General features: G+C 52.6%; 1 protein-coding gene across 4 annotated transcripts in view; it reads right to left on the bottom strand.

The window, feature by feature from the left end:
* CMIP (c-Maf inducing protein) overlaps positions 1 to 13375 on the bottom strand; it is a 268332-nt gene that overhangs the window by 20218 nt on the left and 234739 nt on the right. For all 4 annotated transcript variants that reach the window (XR_004666951.3, XM_034940794.4, XM_034940796.3 and 1 more), the window contains one exon: positions 640 to 705. Coding sequence is in view for 3 of the 4 variants with exons in the window: in XM_034940794.4 (XP_034796685.1) it covers positions 640 to 705 (66 nt within the window). In the remaining variant the exon portion in view is untranslated. The remainder of the gene's footprint in view (positions 1 to 639; positions 706 to 13375) is intronic.

Here is a 13375-nt window from a genome sequence, read left to right as displayed (position 1 = left end):
GACCTGGAGGCATTTCAGGGCCTGGTTATTATGACAAAGCCTTCTCTTCAGGCCATTATCCACCAGACAGCATTCTCTCTAGTTTCCAGTGATCAATTCAATATGGTGCTAGGGGCCGGCAAGAGAGAGGCAGAGGGTCTGTTTCTGGCCAGGTTTGCTGCAGAGCCTGAGCTGAGCGTTGTACCGGGCGTAATCAGAGCGCTTCCAGCATCTCAGTATGGCACAGCGAGCAATGCTACGTGCATTATCTTTTGATTCTTACTATCGCCCTTGGAAGAGGAGCGGCAGCTATTACGGTTCCCATCTGGTGCATAATAAAAAACGCTAACTGCATGGCCTGCCAGGCGCCGTGGGGAGGGCTCTGTTTGCATTCTTAGCTCATGAATCCTTGTGACAAGGCAGTCAAGCAGCTCCTACAATGTCCCTGTTCTCCTGAGTTCCCCATTTTTCTGAGGGAAGATGTGCCTCCCCAGGAGTCCCACAGCTAAGGACATGGCTGAGCTGGTACCGACGTCTCCAGGGTCTTCCCGCTGTGACTTCGCTTCCCCATAACGTGACTGGTCCCCCACTAAGGCCTTGGTGGACAACTGAGGTTTGTCTCACAGGTGGGAGGGCTCCGGGGATGCGCACGGGACTTACTCTTTGGGGAATGGAATGGGTTGAAGCAAACTGGCCAGAGACGGTCTCCAGTCATCATAGTCTGACCTAGAATGAGAGAGGGTGACAGTCAGCTTTGGTTGGGACAAGGAAGGTTTATGGCACTGTTTTTGGTCCCAGATGGGCCAAAAGATCGGGTGAGAGCCTGGCAGGTAGTCAGTGGCACTGACTTCTCCACCCACTTCCACCTCCAGGATGAGCAAGTCAATGTTCTCAGCGTGGCCTCAAGGACTCACAACGGGGCCTGTGCAGACTTCCTCATGGCACCCAAGGGGGTGAGCTGTCTATTCCCCAGACTTCACAATGCCCTTTGAACCAAGGCTACGTGATCATTGTTCATGCCCTCTTTGGGACCATTAGGGGGTGTTTTAGGCTGAACTTTGCCCCCCATTCATATACTGAAGCTCTGCACCCCAGTACTTCAGAATGTGACTGTACTGGGAGACACAGCCTTTAAAGAGGTGATTAGGTTACAATGAGGCTGTAGACGGATGTCCTTAGAAGAGGAGGAAACACGGACACCGAGAGCAAAGACCAGCCAGGACTCAGCGAGAAGGCAGCCATCTGCAAGCCAGGAGAGAGGCCTCCAGAGAAACCAGCCCTGCCCACACCTTGATTTCAGGGTTGTGCCTTCCCGAACTGAGAGATCTATACATGTTTGTTGAGTAAGCTATGAGGTTGATGGTACTTTATAGCAGTCCTAGCAAACTAATGTAGGGGGCTTAGGCTGGGACCCTGGGGCCATTCTCACCTTTCTGTGATAAGAACTGAGGGGAAATTCTATAGACAGAATCATAAACAACAAACATTCTAAGCTGTTTGTTTGTAGTTTGGGTCAAACCTCCTGATTTGTTGGATCCCTTTTTTTTCTTTTTTTAAAATTTATTATTATTATTTGAGACAGAGTCCTACTCTGTTGCCCAGGCTGGAGTGCAATGGCAGGATGTCAGCTCACTGCAACCTCCATCTCCTGGGTTCAAGAGGTGCCTCAGCCTTCCGAGCAGCTGGGATTATAGGCGTGCGCCACTATGCCCAGCTAATTTTTTGCATTTCTAGTAGGAATGGGGTTTTGCCATGTTGGCCATGCTGGTCTTGAACTCCTGGCCTCAGGTGATCTGCCTGCCTCAGCCTCCCAAAGTGCTGGGATAGGCCAGGTGCGATGGCTCACGCCTGTAATCCCAGCTGCTCAGGAGGCTGAGGCAGGATAATTGCTAGAACCTGGGAGGCGGAGGCTGCAGTGAGCTGAGATCACCCCACTGCACTCTAGCCTGGGCGACAGAGCGAGACTCAGACTCAAAAAAATAAATAACTCAAAGTGCTGGGATTACAGGTGTGAGCCACCATGCCTGGCCTTGGTGGATACTTCTATTTTTGCTTTCAGACAACAGCTTTTCTTCTTTTCTAAGAGTTGATGCTAAATACCTAGGAATCCAACTTACAAGGGATGTGAAGGACCTCTTCAAGGAGAACTACAAACCACTGCTCAATGAAATAAAAGAGGACACAAAGAAATGGAAGAACATTCCATGCTCATGGATAGGAAGAATCAATATCGTGAAAATGGCCATACTGCCCAAGGTAATTTATAGATTCAATGCCATCCCCATCAACCTACCAATGACTTTCTTCACAGAATTGGAAAAAACTACTTTAAAGTTCATATGGAACCAAAAAAGAGCCCACATTGCCAAGACAATCCTAAGCCAACAGAACAAAGCTGGAGGCATCACGCTACCTGACTTCAAACTATACTACAAGGCTACAGTAACCAAAACAGCATGGTACTGGTACCAAAACAGAGATACAGACCAATGGAACAGAACACGGCCCTCAGAAATAATACCACACATCTACAACCATCTGATCTTTGACAAACCTGATAAAAACAAGAAATGGGGAAAGGATTCCCTATTTAATAAATGGTGCTGGGAAAACTGGCTAGCCATATGTAGAAAGCTGAAACTGGATCCCTTTCTTACACCTTATGCAAAAATTAATTCAAGATGGATTAAAGACTTAAATGTTAGACCTAAAACCATAATAGCCCTAGAAGAAAACCTAGGCAATACCTTTCAGGACATAAACATGGGCAAGGACTTCATGACTAAAACACCAAAAGCAATGGCAACAAAAGCCAAAATTGACAAATGGGATCTAATTAAACTAAAGAGCTTCTGCACAGCAAAAGAAACCACCATCAGAGTGAACAGGAAACCTACAGAACGGGAGAAAATTTTTACAATCTACCCATCTGACAAAGGGCTAATATCCAGAATCTACAAAGAACTTAAACAAATTTACAAGAAAAAATCAAACAACCCCATCAAAAAGTGGGCGAAGGATATGAACAGACACTTCTCAAAAGAAGACATTTATGCAGCCAACAGACACATGAAAAAATGCTCATCATCGCTGGCCATCAGAGAAACGCAAATCAAAACCACAATAAGATACCATCTCACACCAGTTAGAATGGTGATCATTAAAAAGTCAGGAAACAACAGGTGCTGGAGAGGATGTGGAGAAATAGGAACACTTTTACACTGTTGGTGGGACTGTAAACTAGTTCAACCATTGTGGAAGTCAGTGTGGCGATTCCTCAGGGATCTAGAACTAGAAATACCATTTGACCCAGCCATCCCATTACTGGGTATATACCCCAAGGATTATAAATCATGCTGCTATAAAGACACATGCACATGTTTGTTTATAGTGGCACTATTCACAATAGCAAAGACTTGGAACCAACCAAAATGTCCATCAATGACAGACTGGATTAAGAAGATGTGGCACATATACACCATGGAATACTATGCAGCCATACAAAAGGATGAGTTCATGTCCTCTGTAGGGACATGGATGAAGTTGGAAACCATCATTCTGAGCAAACTATTGCAAGGACAGAAAACGAACGCCGCACGTTCTCACTCATATGTGGGAACTGAAAAATGAGAACACTTGGCCACAGGGTGGGGAACATCACACACTGGGGCCTGCTGTGGGGTTGGGGGAGGGGGGAGGGATAGCATTAGGAGATATATCTAATGTAAATGATGAGTTAATGGGTGCAGCACATCAACATGGCACATGTATACATATGTAACAAACCTGCACATTGTGCACATGTACCCTAGAACTTAAAGTATATTAAAAAAAACAGAGTTGATGCTAATGACGGTAATAAGAATGACAATAACAACAGCAGCTTCGATGTCACGGAGACTTTCTACACACACTGCATGATGCTAAGGGCTATACCTTAGTTCGTTTACTCTTTACAAGAGCACAATAAAGTCAATGTGACTAACCCCACTTAACAGATGAGGAACTGGAGGCTCAGAGGTTTAAGGTCACACAGCTGTGGCATATGAGGAGTCAAATCCAGGCTTCTGTGACAGCAGAGCCTTGGCTCTCACCAGCCCTGAAAGGCCACGGCTGGGATCTTAGCAAAAGCCAACGCCTGCTTGGGTAAGGAAGGAGGGCTAAACCTCAGTGAGAGCAGGTGCGGGAAGCACCGTGCTGTTCACCTGACTTCACTTAACCCTTTCATGAAAGAGCCTCCTTCCTGTGTGCAGAGACAGCGGGAGAGGTCAGTTATCCACTCCGAGTCATCTACACAGCTAGGAAGGGGTAAAGCTGGACTCAGAACCAGGTATTTCAGGCTCTATCACACCATGGTGTGTGGTGAAGCCAGGCACCAGGGTGTCACCCCCATCCGACCCTGGGAAGACCACTGTCCCACAACCGAACAGTATTAGCACTGATGATGACGCAGATGCAATTCGCTCCGCGCTGCCTGCACCGGGGCTTGAAGCAAGGGCACTGCTTGTGTTCGCTCATGGGATCTACCCAGAGGACCCTGTGTGCTGAGTCCAAATTACGGACAAGGAGCAGTATGGCAATTCACTGACCGTGACCACAGGGCTGTGACACAGCCAGGCCACAGCAGGGAAGCAATAGCTTCAGGAGTTTCCTGAGGCCCAACAGGCTGCTTGCCGACCACCTACCAGCACAGCTTCATAAAGAGGGAGTTTTTTGGCCAACTCTTGCCCCCAAAAGCTAGGAGCGTCCAGAGAACTCGCCGGCGTCTCAGTCTGAGTACAGATGGGCTTGTATCACACAGCAGAGCACTCACACACGGCCCCCAGAGACTGCAGTCATGACAACCCCCATTTTACAGACGAGGAAAATGAGGCTCAGAGCTGTTTGTGATTTCCCACAAGTCACCAGCAAGTGGCTGAGATCTGACCTCAGGTGCTTCAAAGACCATGACCCGTCCTCTCGGCCCCAGCACCTGCACTGTGTTTATAACCAGTTCCCCCACCTGGGTTCCGGATCTCTCTGGCTATAGGGACTCTGCGGAAAAACAAACCCAGAGGTAGTCAGTTCTCGCCTAAGCCAGGCCTGGGCACCTCTGAGGGCCCAGAGCTTAAAACCCTGACACATAAAGTGAGGGGTGGCCACTGGAGCAGTCCCCATCCGAATCAGAGCTGTCCCTGGTGCTCCCCAGCTTCTGACCATCTTGCCTCGGACCACCCCAGGAGGGGCCCAGGTCTCATCTCTGCATCCCCCGTGCTGGGCCCCGGGCCAGGTGGATGGCTGGTGCTTGGGAGGGGACTGCTGAACACAAGACGCAGTGCACACTGGGACCGGGCCAATGACAGAGCCTGGGGCCTGTGACCGGCTTCAGAGCAGAAGGGATGTTGAGTCTCCATCTGGGGGACTAGCATGTGCCACCACGTGCCAAGATCGAGTGGGATGCTGACTTAGATCCTGGCTTGGACTGGGGCAGGAGGTGGGATCTGAACCCTTGTCCAGTGGCCCATGTTGGGGAGGCGCTGCAGAGAGATGCCCCGCTGACACCTGGGCACCACCCATGGGAGGGGCCAGGGGGTGCTCAGACCCGGGCTGGGCAGAGGGGTGGTCCCGGGACCCCTACCCACATACAACTCACCACAGATACACTGTGTATCGGTTTGCGTGCTGTGTGTCTAACTGTGCCTTATATAGAAACAGGAGGAGATGTTTTTTTCACCAAGTACAAATGTTCACTCCCATCGACAATGCGTGGTTTAGATAACCCCTGAGTGAGGGCTTTTCCTGCCCCACCTTCCTCCAAATAAGCCCACGATAGAGTGGCAGCCTTCAGAACCCCAAACATACCCTGGAAGCTTCTGAGGAAAGGCTCCGATGCCAGACGCAGAGAAAAGAATGACCAGGAAAGCCTGTTGCCTGAGATAAGTCCTGACAGTGATGCCAGCGACCGCTTACTCACTGCCTACCCGACTTGCTCACTTAATCCCCAGAGCGGCATGTGAGGGCAGAGGGTGCCGGTGAGGAAGCTGAACTCCACGGCTGGGAGGCAGATGAGGACTGACAGCAGGTCTTCTGGACTGCAGTGCTTGAGGGCGGAAGGCCCAGGTGCGGCCTGGGGTTCTCAGAGCTGCAGGAGCCTGAGGCCTGTAGTGTGCATGTCAGGATATGGAGACCCCTTTATGCCCCCGTATTCACATGCTCCCTTCTGAGGGGTCATCTGTTTTTGCAGCTAGCTTGTCTTCCCTCCAGATGAATCACCTTCCTCCTTTCCTCCCACCTGTCCCTGACTCATGGTTTCCAGAAAATGGAAATGCAGTTGTCAGCAAACCTCGTCTGCAGCGCCTGCCGCGTGCCATGTGCTCTCCAAGGGCTCCCCATGCGTCAGCCCATGCAACTCTCCCAGCAATTCGGCTGGGCGGGTGCTCTTGGCACCCCCATTTTATAGGCAGGAAAATGGAGACACAGTGAGGGGCTGCCCTGGCCCCAGGCCACACAGCTGGTGAGAGCTGGGATCTGAACCTGGGAGCCTGGCCCCAGTGTCTGTGCTCCACCCTCTCAATAACCATGTCTCACAAGGAGGGTGGCCCGGCTCACACCTGAGGAGGAGGACGATTTCCCTATATCACAAGGACACTGGTGGGCACATGATGGCTCACGCCAGCACTTTGGGAGGCTGAGGAGGGAGGATTGCTTGAGGCCAGGAGTTCGAGACTGGCTTGGGCAACATAAAGAGATCCCATCTCTAAAAAGAAAAAAAAAGTTAAAAAAAAAAAATTAAGCCAGGCAGGTGGTGTGTACCTGTAGTCCCAGCTACTTGGGAGTCTGAGGTAGGAGGATTCCTTGAGCCTGGCAGTTCGAGGCTGCGGTGACCTGTAACTGCGGCACTATACTCCAGCCTCGGTGACAGAGTATCTCAAAAAATGAAAGGGAGGGGAGCACTTAGGTTTTTTTTTACTTTAAAAATAAAGCATATTCTATGTAGAAATGCCACGAAATGCAGAACTCTAAGGAGATTTGAAATCACCCACAATCAGAGGAATCAGGGTCCCCACGGGGGACTATGAGCCCCAGCAGCAGGCCCATGGTCACTTGTCACTCCTGAGCCTGTTCTGTGAACCGTGAGCATGGCCTGTACTCCCAGGTGCTCAGTCCAGTGGGAGACTCTGGCCTGTCTGAGGCGGGGTCTGGACAGAAGCCTCCTCCTCTGGGTCTCCCAGCCTGGGGCTCCGCTTCCTGGCAGCTCCCACAAGACCGAGAGGGGTGCATGGGAAGGAGGGAGAGGGCAAGTGGACTTCCTTGCCTCGGCCCAGACCAGCTTGGAAGTCTGTGACCCCAGTCTGACCAGGGTGGTGGATGAATGGGGGGCGCTGGACAGAGGTTGTGGGGGAGGTGAGGCTGGGTGTCCCCAGACTGGCAGGCCCATGAAGAAGGGAATGAGGAACCCTCTCGTGCATGGGCCTCTCTGTGACGGGCCTCGGCACAGGACCCAGTGGCCAGCACAGTCCCCGCCTCGGGACTGCCCTGGCTCTGGGTGGGCCTGTTATCCTAGGATGGGATGCCTCTGGCCACTGGGGCAGTCTCCCATTTGGCCAAGCCTGGCCTGGGATGGGAGGACAGGCAGCAGGCAGGGTGTGAGCGACCTGACTGCCCACCTAGGAAAGAGAAAAGAAGGCTGGGCCCTTCCCAGCTTGGAGGGAGGGGACGGACAAGCAGGCAGGTGCCTGATGCATCCTGCTGACCCCAACATGCCTCAGGCATTAGGCACCTGCACATTTAACCCTCCCATGAAGAGGGCCTTAGAACCCCCATTTCACAGATGAGAAACAGAGGCCCAGAGAGGTTCAGACACTTGCCAAAGGTCACAGAGCTAATGGGGGACATGTTGGGACTGAACAAGGCTTTGTGAGTGCAAAGCCCGGGTCTCCCACCTCACGCAGCTCAGCTGGGATTTTAACCCAGTTCAGAAGATGCCACCTCAACCAGAGCCCTGTGCTGCCCTGTGGACAGGACGCTTCCTGCCAGCCTCGCTGCTTTCCCTGACTCACAGAATCTCCTGCAAGGCACGGGCAGAACGTGGCAGCCTCACGGTGCCCTGATGCTTGGGAAGGCACGGGGCATGAGAAGGCCCCTGTGGGGGCACATTCAGACCACTTTGCTCCTGCTATGCAACATCCAGAAATATCTGCTCCCTTGAAAGGCAAACCAGCTGGCCCGGGGATTTGAACCCAGGCTGAGAAACGGTGGCTGTTACCCGCGAGGCCGGAGGACCTCAGGAAAACTCCCTTTCTCTCCACCTGTGCGGTCATCCCATCAGGGACCTTCCCAGGCCCCACAGCACATCTGCTGGCCTTAAATGCTCCAGGGACCTTTGAGTTTCTACAGAGTTATCATGCGCTCCAAGAATGAGCAGTTTAAAGTTTCCAAACAGGCTGGGCGTGGTGGCTGACGCCTGTAATCCTAGCACTTTGGGAGGCTGAGGTGAGCAGATCACTTGAGGTCAAGAGTTCGAGACCAGCCTGGTCAACATGGCGAAACCCCATCTCTACTAAAAATACAAAAATTAGCCGGGCTAGGTGGTAGATGCCTGTATCCCAGCTACTGGGGAGGGTGAGGCAGGAGAATGGCTTGAACCCGGGAGGCAGAGGTTGCAGTGAGCTGAGATCGCGTCACTGCACCGCAGCCTGGGTGAGAGAGCGTGACTCCATCGCAAAAAAAAAAAAAAAAAAAAAAAAGAAAGAAAAAGAAAAAGAAAAGTAAATACATATGAGAAAGAACTACCTAGAAGAATCAAAGACTTTTTAAAAATTACAAAACAGGCTGGGCACAGTGGCTCATGCCTGTAATCTTTGGGAGGCTGAGGTGGGCAGATCACTTGAGGTCAGGAGTTCGAGACCAGCCTGGCCAACATGGCAAAAACCCGTCTCTACTAAAAATACAAAAATTAGCCAGACTTGGTGGCAGGCGCCTATAATCCTAGCTACTGGGGAGGCTGAGGCAGGAGAATGGCTTGAACCTGGGGGGCAGAGGTTGCAGTGAGCGGAACTACTGCAGGTAATACAGGATGTCCCCTGGCCCTGCCTCCCAGTCATTAGGACAACCCCAAATTCATCTGCATTTCCCTGAAGTTCCCCGAGGGAGGGGCCTCTTCCAGCTGAGCTGCAGCCCACCAAGGCCTCTTAAAATCTAATGTTTGCAAAGCGTCCCAAGCGGTCGACGGGAGCCGATCAGAAGCGCGTCCTACCCCTGTGGCCCCAGTGTGCCACGGCTTCCACACTCTCCCCATCTGAGCTTTACAGCAGCCGCACTGAGCGCTTGATGTCACTGCTCTTAGCACTTGGCAATACTCAGGTTCAGAGGGACTGAGTACAGGGACCAGTATGGCATTTGGCATAGAGTCTGGCCTGGCGTAGGTATACAACAAAAGCTGGATAAAAGAATGAATAAACAGGTGGATAAATGAAGGTGTGAATCATACATAGGTGCCCAGCAGGAAAAGAGCTGGACTCCAAATGACTACAAATCCCAAAGCTCTTCTTTGCCTCCCGAATCCATGTTCTTTTCATCACCCCACCCCTCCTGCGCCTCATGCGGTGATTTTTTTCAGCATCAACCTAGACCCGCATTTGGAATAGTTTTCCTTTTCAAGGATCTCCAGGAAATTTTTGCAACTTAGGTTACTTTTCAAAAGTGTCAAATTCTAATGATGCAGGGGCCTTCCTATGGGAACACGCAGCAACTGATCAGGGCCTGCGCCCCACTACCCCTGCTCCCTGGCAGTGGAGCGGGAAACACTGACCTGTGCACCCTGGGACCTGCACTGCCCTCTCCGATGGATGTGGTTCGCTCTAAGCGTGCCTTCCTGAGCCCCGCCTGGCAACGCCCTCTTTAAGACCCTTCGATTCCACATAAAGTCATCTTTTTTTTTCTTCTGGAGATGGAGTTTCGCTCTTGTTGCCCAGGATGGAGCGCAATGGCGTGATCTCAGCTCACTGCAACCTCCGCCTCCCGGGTTCAAGCGATTCTCCTGCCTCAGCCTCCCAAGTAGCTGGGATTATGGGCATGTGCCACCATGCCAGGCTAATTTTTGTATTTTTAGTAGAGACGGGGTTTCTCCATGTTGGTAAGGCTGGTCTTGAACTCCCGACCTCAGGTGATCCACATGCCTTGGCCTCCCAAAGTGCTGGGATTACAGGCGTGAGCCACTGAGCCTGGATGCTTTTTTTTCTTTATGTGTAACTCCCATTTGGGCAGCACTTCAATATTGATAATAGCAGTTCACGCTTTTATTATTGAGATGGAGTCTCGCTCTGTCACCCAGCTTGGAGTGCAGCGGTGCAATCGTGGATCACTGCAACCTCCGCCCCCCGGGGTTCAAATGATTCTCGTGCTTCAGTCTCCCGAGTAGCTGGGACTACAGGCGCCCGCCACCACACCCAGCTAATATTTGTATTTTTAGTAGAAACAGGATTTCGTCACGTTGGCCAGGCTGGTCTTGAGGCCTCAAGTAATTCCCCCGTCTCGGCCTCCTAAAGTGCTGGGATTACAGGCGTGAGCCACCGCACCAGGCTGACAACAGCAGTTTACTCTTATCAAGAACCAGAGGCTAGGCCAGCACCAGAAATCTCCAACATCCCTGAATTCTCATGCAGTCCTCCGAGAAGACATGCATTTTACAGACAAGAAAACTGAGGCCCAGAGGAGCCAAGAACACTGGCCACAGTTCCACAGCAGCTCAGGCCCACGGCTGCATTTCCTCAGTGCTAGGAGGCAAGTTTCCTGCAATCCAGGTGTGCAATAAATGCCATGTGGCTTTTCTCTCCCAAAGCACTCTTACTGAATCAATGACGCATCTCGCCCTCAATAGTATGGTCAAGCGGCGGGAACATGGCTGCATCATAAACGGCGGCTACTCCCGTTGGCCAGGTGTTCACCTCGCAGAGGTGTCTGCTCTGCGCCAGGCACTCAGGGCTGGCCCCTCCCATCTCTTTGCCAATGCCAGATGCAGCCATACTTGCGCCACCTCCCAGCCTGGGACCGGAGGCTCAGAGAGGATGACCAACCGTCCAAGGTCACAACTAGTATGTGGCACGGGTGAGACTTGAACCTAGCATGGTCTGACTCTGAGTCTGTGCCTTTCCTGATGTATCTCACTTTGGAGCCCTTTGAGCAGCTGGGGTTGTTTGGGTCCAACCAGTTTGAAGCCTCCAATGAGCCAGCAACTTAAGCAGCCTGCTGGGTGTGGGGAGGAAAGTTGTTGGGAAAATACAGTTATCAGGCCCAAATTGTGTTGAGCTCCCCGAAGGTGGAAGAGGCTGCCAGAAGCATAACCCCATTTTGTGGAGGGCTTGGGGATAGGCGTGACCTGCTCCTCTGTGTAGCCCCATCGGGAACCCCTCCTGGCTTGCCCTGACTGTCCTGGGCCCTTGGCGATGGCCCTGACCCCCACCTGCACCCTGGCAGCTGGGTGATGCGGGCAGGCAGGGGGTCTGGACGCAGATCGGGGAGAACAGAGCCCCCATTCATGAGCATGTTTATGAAGAAGGAAAAAATGTGTGTCAACTGCGTGATGAAACTCAAACCCTTAGTGCTTAATGAGAAATAGGAGTCAGGCCCAAAATACCAGAAGGCCCAGGAGCTCACGGTGTTTGCAAAAACCAGCTGGAACTGGGGAGTTGGAGTGGACAGCGGGGCCACTCTCTGGCCTGGAGGCTTCTACCTCCATCAGAGCAGGGAGCCCCCTCCAAAATCCGGGGAGGCGCCCTAACCCGGCTGCCACTGGGAGAGCTGACACCCTTCTCTGCCTTGAAGACACTCAGGGCTGTGACCTGTTCTTGGAGTCGCTCTCTTAGTGGGATCTGGAATTCCGCTTGGCTGGGGGTGGCGGTCACTGAATGTGGTTATGCCCTCACCTGACCTCTGCTGCTGGGACCACGAGGCGGGGCTGGTCCTGAACCCCTGGGCACACCCCACCCTTTCCTCTCCGGGGCCAAAGCCAGGGCAGAGGAGGCTATGTGTGGACGCTGCCTCCACGATCTCCTTCAAACCAGCAGCAGCCACCTTGTGAACGTGTGTGCACGTGTTCACCTTCGCAGACACCACAGGCCTTGCTAGGAGAGCACAGAGGGCACCCCAGGGTGCCTCCCAGCCATTTCTCCAGCTCACCAGGCCCTCAGAAGCTGCCCTCTGTCCCTCGAAACCCTGAGCAGGCTCCAGGAGCAACACATACATGACAAAATGACCAAACGCTGCCCAGCCGCGTGATGACACAGGGGCTCAGGGAAACCCCACCCACCCACACCGACAACACCCCAGGCACCGGGCTTCCGAGTGGCCTCCCTGCAGGCTGAGGCCCCTGGCTCTAGACAGGCACCATGCATTGGTTAGATGTGACAACACAGCCGTACCCCCAACCCCTCCGAAAGGTCCAGCAACCACATGCAGCTGCATCTGAAAATGCCTGTCTCTGGATTCAAAACTCCTGAGAGTGGGGCAGAGCTTGTTCCGAAGGAAGGAGTTTGTGGAGCGAGAAAGGGGGAGGTGTCTGCTGAGTGTCTGCAGACCTGAGCTGGTCTGTGGAACCACATGGCTCTGTGGGGGGCAGAAGGGAACAGTCAATGAGATCCCTCAAACTGGGGCTCCCGGAACCAGGTGCTCACGGGTTTGAGATGTGTCAGGTGGAGCGTGTGGATGGCAAGGCTGGAGAGACCCTTAGGGGTCAAGGATTAAGAACTGTACTCCCCTCCACCCTAGAGTCACAGAGTTGAGGTTCAGGGAGGGGGAGGGACAGGCACAGAAGGAGCCAGCTCCGAAGCCACACCACCCAGAGCAGCCCTGGGTCCACGGGTCTCCTACACCCACACCCAGGCACACACAACACCAATGTGCACACAGACACCCAGGCACACGGCACAAATACGCACAGCCACATACCCAAGACAGACTCACACACTCCTGCACATGACCCGTCACTCACTCAGACACATGCATATGCACAGATACTCACACCCCAAAGACACACGGCATGCATGGCTCACACAACACACACATACATGGGCTCATGCACATACCTGCAAACATACAGAGAAACACACATGCTAACTCTACAGCACAAATGGTTACACCCACACGCATGCAGCCACAGCCACTGGTGCACAAAACTAGCCCAAGTGCCTAGACACACCCACTCCTGTGCATTTAACACACACACACACACACACACACATCCCTATAGAGAAATCCACATGCATGCCCACACCCATCTCTCCTACAAACACACACACTCGGCAGACCACGTGTGCTGTCGCACCCACATCCACCCATGGCCGTTCAGGCACACAAAGACACTCACAAGCTCTGAGGATCCCACACACCCAACACAGTAGAGATGTCCACACACTCAAAG

This window comes from Pan paniscus, chromosome 18, assembly GCF_029289425.2.
Source record: "Pan paniscus chromosome 18, NHGRI_mPanPan1-v2.0_pri, whole genome shotgun sequence".
NCBI classification, from domain to species: Eukaryota; Metazoa; Chordata; class Mammalia; order Primates; family Hominidae; genus Pan; species Pan paniscus.
This window is presented reverse-complemented; position numbering and strand designations above follow the sequence as displayed.